Source organism: Ursus maritimus, unplaced genomic scaffold, assembly GCF_017311325.1.
Source record: "Ursus maritimus isolate PB19 unplaced genomic scaffold, ASM1731132v1 scaffold_19, whole genome shotgun sequence".
In the NCBI taxonomy this organism is placed as follows: domain Eukaryota; kingdom Metazoa; phylum Chordata; class Mammalia; order Carnivora; family Ursidae; genus Ursus; species Ursus maritimus.
Window position 1 is genome coordinate 22,724,631 of NW_024424341.1, and position 13,543 is coordinate 22,738,173.

Sequence of the window (13,543 nt, forward strand, 5' to 3'; positions counted from 1 at the left end):
AGAAAGGAGACCCTGGCTGGGAAGTGGGACCTGATCCTCTTCGGGATGCTGGGGAGTGCCTAGACTGAGCACCCCCTCTGTGGATGGGGGCTGTGTGACTCTGTACCCGGTTCCTTCTCTGCTTCCTTCTTGGGGCAGCAACACATAGTATAAGCTTGGTCCAGTCCCACACTTTTAGCCGGTCTCTCTTCTCAGTTTCCAAGACCCCTCGTGCTCAGGGCCTGACTGCCCTCCATTGGCATAGACCCTCCACTCCACGCTCACAGTCCTTCCTTCCACTCCCTCAGCACCACTTACCAGTCTTTACATACTCAGAACCCCAACTTCTAGCCCTCTGTGTCCTCAGTCCTCTCTCAGCACCCCTCTACAGTCACTCTATGAGCCCCTTTATTCTAACTGCATCCAATCCAGCCTCTACTCAGGGTCTTCATTCTGTTTATCCCTCCTGATTCAGCGCAGCGCTCAATTCCCTTTACCCAAACTCCTAACCCCACCCGAGAGGACCCACTTCAGTTTCCTCCCCCAAGGGAACCCCCAGGCACCCCTCCCAGAGGCCGGCCAGTCCCAGGGCCCCCGTGCCCCCCCTGGTCGAGCCGGTCCCGCCCCATCCCGGCGGGCTGAGTCAGGCGGCAGGAACTGGGCGGGGGGCGGCGCCGGGAGGAGCTGAAGCCCGAGCCGGAGTCGCTGGGAGCGATCACGGAGCCCAGCTCGGCCAGCACCTAGTGGCCCTGGGCCTGTGGGGACACAGGGGCGGGAGGGCAAGCGCAGGGGGTGGGGAGCTGTCCTGGACCTACCATGAGTGCCAAGAAGAGAGGTAGGACCCGGCCTGGGGCTGCGAAGGCTCTGGGGCTGGCCCCAGGGGGTGTGGGCTGGACTCTGGGGGCCAGGGGCACAGGTTTCGTCGGAGCAGGGTGGGGGTCTGCCGAAGATCCCTTCCTGCTAAGGGTGCGGGCGAAGGTGTCCATCTGTGACTCAGTTTCCAGGTCGGAGTCACAGGAAAGCGGCGGAGGCAGGGCACTTCTTGGCATTGCCCCCCACTCTGGGAATCCCCCGGCTGCTGGGTGCTGGGAGGGGTCTGGCGTCCCGGCGCCTGCAAGCCGGTGGGGGCTGGAGGGGAGCAGTTTACGCGGGGCGGGCGGGTCCCGAGAGCCAACCCCGCGCCTGCCTGGCCTGTCGGGCAGCTCCGCTGGGTTCAGAGCGTGCACCCCGCCCGGTGACCTCCCGCGGCCCGCGGGGTGGGGGCGCGGGAGCTCCTGGTCACTGTTGCGGGGGGTGGAGGGTGAGTTCAGGGGCAGGGCTGGGGAGCCCGCCCCGCCCCCGGGTAAACAGGCGCTTCCGCACATTCTTCATGCGCCCCGCCCCTTTCCTGCCCCTTCCCAGCCAGGGGAGGGTCCCCGCGCGACCCCCCTTCCTGCCCTGCGACAGGCGGAGCCTGCCCCTCTGCAGGAAGTGGGGGCCGAGCCGAGGCCACGCTGAGTCCGAGGCCGAGTCGCCCGGCCGCCCTGTCATTAGCGCCGGGGCCGGCGGGGTTGTCGGAGTCCCGGCGTCAGGCGGTGTCCGGCAGGATTAAGATACAGAGGCCGGGCCTCCGGAGGGGGCTTCAAAAGCCCGACTGGCGCTGGACACCCGCCCTCGCCACCCCCCAGGGAGCCCCGCGCGGACTCATTCCATGATGTCCCTGTCGGTGCGGCCGCAGCGCCGCCTGCTCAGCGCCCGGGTCAATAGGAGCCAGTCCTTCGCAGGCGTCCTCGGCAGCCACGAGCGGGGGCCCAGGTACGCAGCCGAGGGGAGCTAATGGGGTCAAGAGAGTGTAACGGGGTTGGAGCTGGGTGTGCAGTGAGGGTTTGGGGATTCCTTCTTGTACCTTTCTGAGTGTAGCCTCTTCTTCAGGAGCTTCCCGGCCTTCAGCCCCCCGGGGCCCCCACGGAAGCCCCCAGCGCTCTCCCGAGTATCCAGGATGTTTGCGGTGGCGCACCCAGCCCCTAAGGTCCCGCAGCCTGAGCGGCTGGACCTGGTGTACACTGCGCTCAAGCAGGGCCTGACGTAAGGAACTCCTCCCATTGCCTTATCCCAGGACCCCTCCCTAAGCCCTCATGCCCTTTCTGCGAGTGTGAACCTTCCCCAGACTCATATCTTCTTCCCACTGCCTGTACCCTGGGCAGCTGGAGGCTGCAAAGGTAAGCTAATTCTTGTAGTCGCCCCTTTTCCCAGGGCCTATTTGGAAGTGCACCAACAGGAGCAGGAGAAACTCCAGGGACAGATTAGGGAGTCCAAGAGGAATTCCCGCCTGGTGAGTAAAGGGTTGACAAGGATGCCCTGGACTACTGCTTTTGCCCTTGTGGTATGGGGGACTGGGTAGCACCAGCCATGGGTGACATCAGGGCTATTTTCTAGGGTGACTTAGCCCAGTTGTAACTAGAAAACAGGATATCGGGAAAGGCTGGGGCTGGGCAGGTTTCTAGCCCCATCTTCTCCAGGCTGTGTACTTTCTGCCTAGGACCCAGTATCTGCCCATGGGACCTTTCAGTGGGGTGGGTCAGACTCCACAGATATGGACAACAGGAGACTATATTGCAGTAGTACTAATATACACTCCTGGTTCTTCTCAACGAACAGGTTAGGGCTTCCTAGAGGAGGAAGCACCTCTGCTGGGTCTTGAAGAATAGGAGTTCCCTGGTAGAGGGAACCTCTTCCTAGGGGTTGCAGGAAAGAGAGTGGGCCAGGAGAGGGATCCCAGGGAAGAGGTCAGAGGAGGGGTACAGGAGGGGTCCCAGACCATATGTCACTAACATCCAGCAAAGGCCAGGCATGTGGGAAGGTGGGTCAGTCCATGCTTTGAGTGGAGTGGCTGTGGACTATGGTATGAGGGGGAGAAAGGCTGTGCAGGAGAGGAGTTAGCTGGGTCTGGGTAGATAGGTGCCCCTCTGGAATCCTTCCCATTGCCTCCTAAGTGCCTCCTCTCATCCTTCCCTGCAGGGCTTCCTGTATGACTTGGACAAGGTGAGTGTGTAGAGAATGGTGTGGGAAGAGGTTGGTACATGGGGAAGGTTAAGGTCTCTGGTCCTCTGGCCCCTCCTGACATACCTCTCCCTCAGCAAGTCAAGTCCATTGAACGCTTCCTGCGACGGTTGGAGTTCCATGCCAGCAAGGTATATGTGCAGCATGCATGTGTACACCCGAGTAGGGCGGTAGACTGGTATCACAGGGAGGTGGCGGGGGGAGTGCTAGGCCCTGGGTGAGCAAGCCGAGTAGTGAGTCTCAATTCTTCCAATACCACCCCACTCATCTGCCCAGATTGATGAGCTATATGAGGCATACTGTGTCCAGCGGCGTCTCCGGGATGGTGCCTACAACATGGTCCGTGCCTACAGCACTGGGTCTCCTGGGAGCCGCGAGGCCCGGGACAGCTTGGCCGAAGCCACTCGAGGGCATCGCGAGTACACAGAGGTGAGAGATGGGTGTCCATGAGGCAGAGGCACAGGGTATAGCAGAGCTGGGGAGAGGGGACTGGTTCTTGACCCCCTCTTGTCCCTGCCCACCCCTCTCAGAGCATGTGTCTGCTGGAGAGTGAGCTAGAGGCACAGCTGGGCGAGTTCCACCTCCGGATGAAAGGTACTAAGTGATGGGGGCAGACTGGTGATGGGGACGGGGAATTGTGTGCCTGAGACCTCTCAACATGGCTCATCTCCTTCTCCCCCGATTCCCAGGGCTGGCTGGCTTTGCCAGGCTGTGTGTGGGCGATCAGTATGAGGTATGAGAATGTGCAGGGAAGGGTTGGGATGGGGGGGGTCGCAACACCAAGGGCTCCCTCACCCTGCCTGTTCACCTAGATCTGCATGAAATATGGGCGGCAGCGCTGGAAACTACGGGGCCGAATTGAGGGTAGTGGAAAGCAGGTGTGGGACAGTGAGGAAACCGTCTTTCTTCCTCTACTCACGGAATTCCTGTCCATCAAGGTGATGTATCTGCCCAGGACCACAGGGCAACATGATCCTGTGACTCCTTGATCCTGTGAACCCCTCATGACCCTAAGACCCTTACTGTTGTAACTCCCACCGGACTTCATGGCTCTGTGAATATATGACCCCCATGACCTTCATGATTCTGTGATTTTCTCATAATCTTCTAATCTTGTGAATATTTGATCCCCCCGGACCCACATTAGTCTGTGACCCCCATGACCTCAGTGACCCTAAAAACTCAGACCTCTGTGATCCCCATGCTCCCAGGCTGCTTTAATCCTCCATGGCCCCATCACTCAGTAAATTCCAATCCCTGCAACCTTCTCATGGCCCCATGACCCTGTGACTGTCATATAACCCCTATACATATTCAGACTTTGATCTCCCACAACCTTATGACCCCTGTACCCTTGTGACCTCATGATGCATTCTTGGCTACAGGTGACAGAACTGAAGGGTCTGGCTAACCACGTGGTTGTAGGCAGTGTCTCCTGTGAGACCAAGGACCTGTTCGCTGCCCTGCCCCAAGTTGTGGCTGTGGACATCAATGACCTTGGCACCATCAAGCTCAGCTTGGAAGTCACATGGAGGTTGGTGTGGCTGAGCAGCTTGGGGACAGGTCCATGGGGCCTGTGGCACCTGCTAACAGCCTCTTCCTTCCCCAGCCCATTTGACAAGGATGACCAGCCCTCAACTGCTTCCACTGTCAACAAGGCCTCCACAGTCACCAAGCGCTTCTCCACCTATAGTCAGAGCCCACCAGACACGCCCTCACTTCGGGAACAGGCCTTTTATGTGAGTCACAGGCCAGGCTTAGGCCCCACCATCCCCCAGGGGCTCCCTGGGGTGGTCCTGAAATGCCCTTTCCTCTTTCCCAGAATATGCTGAGGCGGCAGGAGGAGCTAGAGAATGGGACAGCATGGTCCCTGTCATCTGAATCTTCAGACGACTCATCCAGCCCTCAGCTCTCGGGCACTGCCCGCCATTCTTCAGCCCCCAGGCCTCTGGTGCAGCAGCCTGAACCTCTGCCCATTCAAGTCGCCTTCCGTAGGCCTGAGACCCCTGCCACTAGGCCCGTGGATGAAGAGGGGGCCATGACCCCAGCTCTGGCCAATGGGCATGCCCCCTATAGCCGGACTCTGAGCCACATCAGTGAGGCCAGTGTGGATGCTGCCTTGGCTGAGGCTGCAGTGGAGGCTCTGGGTCTAGAAAATCTTGCTCAGGGACCTAGCCCGCCTGCAGACCCAGATCCCACCCATGGGGAGCAACCTGGTCCTGTCCCTCTTGCTGTGGACCCTCGCTGTTCTGCCACAAGCCCCACCCTCAGTACAACAGGCCCTGCTCACACATCTACAGACCCTGCCCTAACTGCACATCTAGACTTGGTTCACAAGGTCACAGACTCTAGCTCTTCTGAATTGCCAGGCCCCACCCACACCACTACAAGCTCTACCTACAATGCCATTAGCCCTAGCCGCAGTGCTTCAGGCGCCACTCACATTACCACAGGTTCCACCCACAAGCCCACGGTCTCTACCCCCTCGACTACAGGCTCTACCCCCAGTGCCACAACCCCAGTCCAGACCACCACAAGCCCCACCGACGAAGCAATGCTTTCCACCCTCACTACTGTAGGTCCTACCCCCAATACAGGCCCTGTCCAGACCACCACAGGCTCTACCCACTTTACTGCAAGCCCTACCCATACCACCATAAGCCCCACCCATACTACTGCGAGCCCCACCCATGCCACTACAAGCCCTACCCACACTACTGCAAGCCCCACTCATGCCACTACAAGCCCCACCCACACTACTGTAAGCCCCACCCATGCCACTACAAGCCCCACCCACACTACTGCAAGCCCCGCCCATATCACTATAAGCCTCACGCACGCCACTACAAGCCCCACCCACACTACTCCAAGCCCCTCCCATACCACTGAAAGTCCCCCTCATACCACTACAAGCCCTACTCACAGAGCCAAGATGTCAACTCACACCACTACAAGTCCTACCCCCAAAGCTAAGGACCCAGTCCAGACCACCAGAAGCCCCACCCATCCTGTCACAAGCCCCACCCTGATAACTGTAAGCTCTTCCACTTCTCTAGGCCATGCTGTGCTTCCCAGTCCCTCTGCAAACACAGATCCTACCCTCCCAGGCCCCCACACCCTGTCCTACAGCTACCCAGCCTCCACTCCTTGCACTCAAGCAGAGCCCATAGTCCCCAGCACCTCCTACCCAACTCCTGCCTGTTCCAGTTGGGAACCCCTCACAAGTCCTTCTCCAGACCCCCCAGAGCCCATCCTTCAGAGCCCATGTCCCCCTCCCTCACCTCTAGCCCCTGTGGCCCAGCATTTAGACTGTAGCCCAGCCATCGCCACCCGGGCCCCAGTTCCAGTGGCAGCGGGAGGGGCTGGGGATAGGAGGCTGGAAGAGGCCCTGGGGGCCCTAATGGCTGCCCTGGATGACTATCGTGGCCAGTTCCCTGAGCTGCAGGGCCTGGAGCAGGAGGTGACCCGGCTGGAGAGTCTGCTCATGGTGAGGAGGGCTGGGTGGGCTGCAGCAGCACAGGGAGGGCAGCCAGACAGTGGGCGGTGGCACTGACTCCCTTCACAACCCCAGCAGAGACAAGGTCTGACTCGCAGCCGGGCCTCTAGCCTTAGTATCACTGTGGAGCATGCCCTGGAGAGCTTCAGCTTCCTCAACGAGGATGAAGATGAAGACATGGATGGTCCTGCAGACAGGTGAGGAAGGCCAGGTGAGGGGGAAGAGGTAAGGTGAGTGCCAGGTGAAGGAGAAAGGCCAGAAGGGGGGAACAGGTGAGGTGGGGGCAGGTAGAGCACACCAGGAGAGCAGCAAGACTGGAGGTGGGCAGAAGGGGATGCACTTGCCAGCAGGTGCATCTGTATTCACCCCATCCCCCCACCCCGTGTAGTCCTCCTGTGTCCTTGATGCCTGTTTCTAACCCCATCTGTGTCCCCAGTGCATCTGACCTCCCTCCTTCTGGTCCCTGCAATGCCTGCCTCTCCTGCTGGTCCCCATCAGCTCGTGATCCTCCAGCTCCTCCTCTTTCTCCTAGCCTCACCTTGGATCTACCCTATGAACAAGCCCTTTCAGTGCCTCCCCATGCACCCCGGGTCTCCCAGCATCAACCCAGGCTTTCCCGGAGAACCCAGCCCTGTGGCTCTCTGTCCCAGAGCTGCCTTTGCCAAATCCCGGTCAAGGGTTGTGCACAGTCCCTCCTCCCTCTGCTGCTGCCCAGGTTAGGGCCCTGTGCCCTGCACCGTTTGGGCCATAACTCCTTGCAGTCCACATTGTGTACACCATCCTGCCTGCAACCCTATTCCCACCTGTCTCAGCCCCAGAGTTCCCAACGGTTGTAGCTGGAGGTGGTAAAAAGCGGACGGACCCTGGAGATCCCCACTACCACCTGCTGGTCCTAGTCCCTTCCTCCTTCCGAAGTTCTCCATGAACTTACCCATTGTCTGTTGTCTGTGCATCGTCTGTCTGTTCTTCCGTTCTGGGATGGGGTGACCTTAATAAAAATATACTGGTGACCACATGGCGCTTCTGTGGTGGTTGACCCCATTTTTCTCTCAGGCCCCCAGACAGCCTGGAGCCTGGGGCTGAGGACAGCCTCGACTTACCCAGTGCCCGCCCCCTCAGCACAGAGTGTCCAGCTCTGGACGCTGCCTTGGTCCAGCACCTGTACCACTGCAGCCGCCTCCTGCTGGTGAGGCTAGTGGTATTCCCCCACACCCTCTTTTTATAGCCCCTTATCCCAGGGAGCCCTGCACTTCAATCCCAGCCCTCCATACCTCCTCTGACTTCCACTCCCCACTGCCCCAGAGCCCGAGCCAGCGGTTGGCTCTTTCTTAGTGGAACATCTCCCGTACTCTGGCTACCCCACCTCTCCATGCATGCTGGGACTTGTAGTCCTTGGGCTACACCCTCCCCAATCTTTATCCTGAGGTCTTAGTTGCTTGACCACCCCTATTCTCCAGAAACTGGGCACATTTGGGCCCCTGCGCTGCCAGGAGGCATGGGCCCTGGAGCGGCTGCTGAGGGAGGCCAGAGTGCTGGAGGCCGTATGCGAGCTTAGCAGGCGATGGGAAATCCCTGCCACCTCTGCCCAGGAAGGTAAAGGCCCTGTCTGCTTGGAAGCTCCTCCCTTACCCAGCCCCATCTACATGCTCGTCTGCCTGCTCTGTTGCTGATGCTGTCTGTACCTTCTCGTAGTGGTGCAGTTCTCAGCCTCCCGGCTCGGCTTCCTGACCTTCTGGGACCAGTGCACAGAGGGACTCAGCCCTTTCATCTGCCCTGTGGAGCGAGTGCTCCTCACCTTCTGCAATCAGTACAGTGCCCGCCTCTCCCTGCGCCAGCAAGGCCTGGCTGAGGCTGGTGAGTGGGCTGCCTACCTGCCCCCTCTGCCCTCCTTTCTCCGATCCCCAGTGATGGGACCTCAGGAAAAGCCAGGTCAGCCCACACAGACCTGCTGAGCTGAGCACTAGGAAGAACTAGTGAAGGCTATTTCCTTTGCACAGAACGACCCAGAGGGGTGGGGTTTGGACCCTGGACCTGAACCTGGGATAGGAGCATTCTTCTCTGTAAGGGCCTGGGTCCATCCAAATCCTGAGGTCTGCGGCACTGCCTCCCACAGTGTGTGTCAAGTTCCTGGAGGATGCCCTGGGGCAGAAGCTGCCCAGGAGGCCCCAGCCAGGGCCTGGAGAGCAGTTCACGGTCTTCCAGTTCTGGAGTTACGTCGAAGCCTTGGATAGCCCCTCTATGGAGGCCTATGTGACTGAAACCGCTGAGGAGGGTGAGGCAGAGGCCCTGACCACAAAGCAGCCTGACCCTGTGGGTGGGTCTGAAGGTGTGGAGGAGAGTATGAGTGTACAAAAGACCCCACCCCACGAGGTTCCACCTTGTCCCACCCCTTCCTTTCTTTCAGTGTTACTGGTGCGGAATTTGAACTCAGATGACCAAGCTGTTGTGCTGAAGGCCCTGAGGTTGGCGCCGGAGGGGCGGCTGCGAAGGGATGGGCTTCGGGCCCTCAGCTCCCTGCTGGTCCATGGCAACAACAAGGTCATGGCTGCTGTCAGCACCCAGCTCCGGAGCCTGTCACTGGGCCCTATCTTTCGGGAACGGGTGAGAGTCAAGGCAGGCCTTCCTTGAAGCAAAGGCTGGGGCCCCAGGCTCCCAGTGTCTGGCTAAGTCTGCCCTCCCACCCTTACCCAGGCCCTCCTGTGCTTCCTGGACCAACTCGAGGATGAAGATGTACAGACGAGAGTGGCTGGCTGCCTGGCCCTGGGCTGCATCAAGGTAACCCCTGCCAACCCATTTCCCCGTTCACACCCCTCGTGGCTCCCTCAGCCCTGGGCCCTGGGCCTTTCTCACCTGCTCCACTGGGCCCACCTCAGTGTTCTCTCCCCTGGTAGGCTCCTGAGGGCATTGAGCCCCTGGTGTACCTGTGCCAAACGGACACAGAAGCCGTGAGGGAAGCTGCTCGGCAGAGCCTGCAACAGTGTGGTGAGGCTAGAAGATGGGAGATATGGGTCAAGTCAAGTTCTGGAACATTTTGGCCGTTGGGAGTTGGAGCGAGATGGAGTCAGGGATGGGAGGGCTGAGATGGGGCTAGGATCACTCCTGACCCCATCCTTACCTATTACAGGGGAAGAGGGACAGTCTGCCCATCGACGGCTGGAGGAATCACTGGACGCCCTGCCCCGCATCTTCGGGCCTGGCAGCATGGCCAGCACGGCTTTCTAAATTCCCTACCCGCTGGCTTCCAGTGCCCCTTCCCCTCACTTCCAGGGCTTACCAGGCACTGGCAGGGAGGGTGAGGGCTGGCTCCAGACACCTCTCCCCCTCCAGATTCCCATCAATGAAAATCTAATATATTCTTCTGTTGCCCTTGGGTTGGTAGAGTCAGTGCCTGCAGTCAAGTGCCTCCCAGCCTCGGCTCAGCACACTTGCCACAAATCAGTGTCCACCACATCCCTTGGTTTTATATTTTATTTACAGAGTTTTACAGAAAATAAAAAAGCAAAATGCCTTTCCTACATGGCCTGGCCTGGTGCACTCCTGACCCTCCACTCCAGCACGCTCTGGCTATGGCGGTTCTTGACACTAGTGTATCTGCACCCCCAACTGTGACAATGGCATGGGCTTTGGTCCTGGAAATTCAGGTAGAAGAGAGCCCAGAGGCTGGAACTGGGGTTGGAAAAGAGAGCAGAGAAAGAGGGTGGTAGGGTGTTGCTGAGGAGGCCCAGTCTGGAGACTGGGGGTGCCCTGGGCCTGGAGCTATGGGACCAGGCTAGAGCCAAACTCTGGAGTTGGCCTACAGAAAGCCCAGAGGTGCCGGTCCTGGGAATGGCTCCCTCGCAGCTAGCTCCAGGTGGCCTGGAGGCAGAGGAAGCAGGGAGGAAAAAGCATGGTGAGAGCTGGAGCTTCTGGCCAGAAGGGGGCAGCAGAACCCCGTCAGGGAATGCCAGGCTTCTGGGTCTTCCCTCAGCCTTGGCAGCTTCCTACCAAGGTGGCTGAGCTGAGAGCAAGAAGCTCTTTGAGGGCTGGATAGGAAGAAAGAGGAGATCCTTGCAGAGGGGAAGAGCGGGCCTGGGAGGCAGGAAACGCAGATAGCTGCCCCCGTGACCCTAAACAGCAAGTCTTTTCTCTCCCCAAGCTGCCTCTCCTCTCTGTAATAACAAACCTGACTGAGCCCTGAGGTCCCCACCCCCGACAGCAGGCAGACTGCTGCTTCAGGAAGCAGAGCTCCAGGGAGAGGGCTCACCTCTTCCCAGAGCTGCCCTGGCATGTGAGTGTGTTAACCCCAGAAGGTTAAGGATTCTTTGGGGGGGGGGATAGGATTTCAGGGTGGCAGCCCTGTTAAAAAAGGGCCTGAGGGGGGCCCAAACCCAAGGCTGGACAAACAGGCTCTCTACCCTTCCTCTCTCCCTCCGGAGCTTTCATTATTATTCAGGGGCAAGGAAAGCAGGCCCTCCCTAATCCCTGAGCCCATTCTGGTGTCTCAGTGCCTGTGGTGTCAGCACAGCAGTGGGACACACTGGGGAAAGTGTGTGCGCCTGCACTTAAGAGGAGACAGTGAGGTCCCAACAGCCCCTGGGGAAGGCTGGGGAGAGGAGGTGACCCAGATCCCCAGGGAGCCCTGCTCCCCAGTGTTTTAAAGCTGTGTATGAGGAGGTTTGGCTGGGCCTTTAACCACCTGCTGGGGAAGCCAAGCTGAGCAGAAAAACGGCCAACAGGAAGGAGCACAGGAAACACCTGTATGTGGATGCAGGTGGCTCATTCCAGAAGAGTCAGGGCTGGGGTGGGGGTGGGGGTGGGGGCGGAGGCGGGCAGACAGCCCTCAGCACATGGGCACAGCTCTGTGCTCCCTCTGTAACTATGAAGGGTGGCATGGAGGGGGATGGGGGATGGTGTGCAGCTCAGCTTTTTGAGTGGTTGGCTAGGGTGGAGGGGATGGAGAAAGCAAACAAGTGATGGAGACCAAACCAGCCCAAAGTTGGCTACAGCTTAGGCCTGCCCCAAGGGCCCCTGCAGGAAGGTTGCAGTTCCAGAACCACCCCAAGGAGCCCGTCAGGCCTGAGGCCCCTCAAGAGGCCCACTGGTAGGGCAGAACTGTCCATTTGGATTCAAAGTGTGCGTAGCCTGTGTGGTGGGGAAAGAGGAAGTGAACACTGGCTGACCAGGTCCTGGGAAAGTGCAGACAGGGGTGACTGGGCCATCACGAGCTCACAGCTCAATCCACAGGAGAGAACAGGGCCTGGGCAAGAAGTAGAGGATGGAAAAATATCTCAGCCAGAGGTCAAATGGGGCTGTCACCAAAAATCTGAGTGGCCTGCTTTCCAGTGCTGAGAAGGATAGGGCCCCTCTCTGTCCTCTAAAGGCGAGTCCTTAGACCAGAGCCTAATATTCAGCTCTAGCTGAGGGTGGGTTCAAGGGTCAGGAACCAGAATGAGGATACCGTGAGCAGAGCCAGGTACAGGTGAAGTACTGTCAAGGCCAAGGCAAAAAGAGCCTCAGGCCTTTGCCTCATCAAGCCTGCCTAGCTCAGGGTTATGTGGATCAACCCCACAAGAGCCACTCAGACCCTCTCCATAAATGCCTTGAGGCCAGGCTGAATGGTCTCCTACACCTAGGCCCATGTCTGTGAGATAGTGGAGGGCAGGGAGAACCTATCCTTCCTCTTGTACCTTCGCCTCCCCCCAATGCACACACAGCCTCACAAGTGCTTCCCCCCACCTCCTACCCTGCTGTCACACAGGTTCAGGGAGGCACTCCAGGTGATGGGAGTGGGTGTGCTGGTGACACCATCAGGAGTCAAGGCACCAGGGCAGGGAAAGCCTATACCCAGCTGTCCTGCAGAGCCTGTGCCAGCCTCTGTGAGGGGACAGAGGAAGTGTGATACACCGAGGAGCGCCCCATCAGTCAAGTCCATTAAGGCCACAGCCCTGCCTTAGCCATCATTGTTGGGCTTCTCCCTGGACAAAACATTTAAGTGTGCATTGCAAAAAAGGGACCAGGCTGAGGTAGTCCAGGATAGAGTTTATTGTATTGGTGGTCACTGGGGACTCCCGTTTCTCCTCTCCTTTCCTCTTCTAATCTTACCTTTTCTCCTGTCTCCCACTCTTCTTCCTCATGTTTTCAAAGCTGTAGAGAACCAAAAAAAGAAGAAAGAAAAAAAAGGCACGTTTGTGAAGGCAAAGAAGCAGATGGGTTGGCACGTGGGAAGAGGACTGCTTCTTTGTCTCACCCACAGAGTAGGGGTGCCTTCTTTGTGTGTTTCTGTGCGTGGTGTGTGGGTACAATTTGCTGAACAGCCCCAGACAGCCCTGGAGTGTCCTATTCAGGCTATCCACCCACCGTGGCTCAGCTGCTGGACCCAGATCTTCTGGGCCTGGGTAATACGGAAGAGTGAGCTTGATAAGGGCTCCAGGGCCTATATGAACAACCATGGAAAAACAGTCTATCATTTAGAAAATAAGACTGTCATTGGTCTGCAAGAGAGGGGCCTCTTTTTTCAGAAGGTTGCAATGTGGTGGTGGCCACATTTGAGTTTGAGTTTGATGTCAGTGGTCAAATCTTGCTTGTCTCTGAATATATCCAGAGCATATGGACTCCCAGTAAAGGCTGACTCAGGGGCCACTGGGTGGGTGGCTCAGTCGGTTAAGCGTCTGCCTTCGGCTCAGGTCATGATCCCAGGGGCCTGGGATCCAGCCTCAGGCTCCCTGCTCAGGAAGGAGTCTCCTTCTCCCTCTGCCCCTCCCCCTGCTGCTCCCTTTCCCTCTCTTTCTCTCTCTGAAATAAATAAATACAATCTTTAAAAAAAAAAAAAAATGCTGACTTAGAGCCACTGAATAAGTAGCTGAGTTGCTATGGCTAAGATGTACGTTTCTAGCTATATCCTCTGAATCTCCTTACAGCCTCTGCCTCCTCCTCTTGCAAACATTACTCCACAGGATTCCATTCCAGGCCCTTTCCTGTTCTCTCTTGAAACACATTCCCTGAACTACCTCATCTGTTTCTCTGGCTCCCATCTATGTGCTAAGGCTATAT

General features: G+C 58.2%; 1 protein-coding gene across 6 annotated transcripts in view; it reads left to right on the top strand.

Annotated features, from left to right (window-relative positions):
• RIPOR1 (RHO family interacting cell polarization regulator 1) overlaps positions 1-10,029 on the top strand; it is a 20,642-nt gene extending 10,613 nt beyond the window's left edge. For 2 of the 6 annotated variants that reach the window (XM_040633454.1, XM_040633455.1), the window contains 18 exons: positions 2,977-3,000; positions 3,096-3,149; positions 3,295-3,447; positions 3,549-3,612; positions 3,708-3,751; positions 3,831-3,956; positions 4,404-4,552; positions 4,628-4,757; positions 4,841-6,505; positions 6,590-6,711; positions 7,568-7,700; positions 7,972-8,107; positions 8,207-8,368; positions 8,628-8,786; positions 8,919-9,115; positions 9,206-9,289; positions 9,406-9,496; positions 9,639-10,029. In XM_040633454.1, coding sequence (XP_040489388.1) covers positions 2,977-3,000; positions 3,096-3,149; positions 3,295-3,447; positions 3,549-3,612; positions 3,708-3,751; positions 3,831-3,956; positions 4,404-4,552; positions 4,628-4,757; positions 4,841-6,505; positions 6,590-6,711; positions 7,568-7,700; positions 7,972-8,107; positions 8,207-8,368; positions 8,628-8,786; positions 8,919-9,115; positions 9,206-9,289; positions 9,406-9,496; positions 9,639-9,736 — 3,591 coding nt within the window. In that variant the 3' untranslated portion in view covers positions 9,737-10,029. Of the gene's footprint in view, positions 1-780; positions 815-1,646; positions 1,774-1,890; positions 2,044-2,211; positions 2,291-2,976; positions 3,001-3,095; positions 3,150-3,294; positions 3,448-3,548; positions 3,613-3,707; positions 3,752-3,830; positions 3,957-4,403; positions 4,553-4,627; positions 4,758-4,840; positions 6,506-6,589; positions 6,712-7,567; positions 7,701-7,971; positions 8,108-8,206; positions 8,369-8,627; positions 8,787-8,918; positions 9,116-9,205; positions 9,290-9,405; positions 9,497-9,638 lie in introns of those variants that run through there. The other 4 variants (XM_040633452.1, XM_040633453.1, XM_040633456.1 and 1 more) reach the window with 4 other exon arrangements.
• The last annotated feature ends 3,514 nt before the right edge of the window (positions 10,030-13,543 follow it).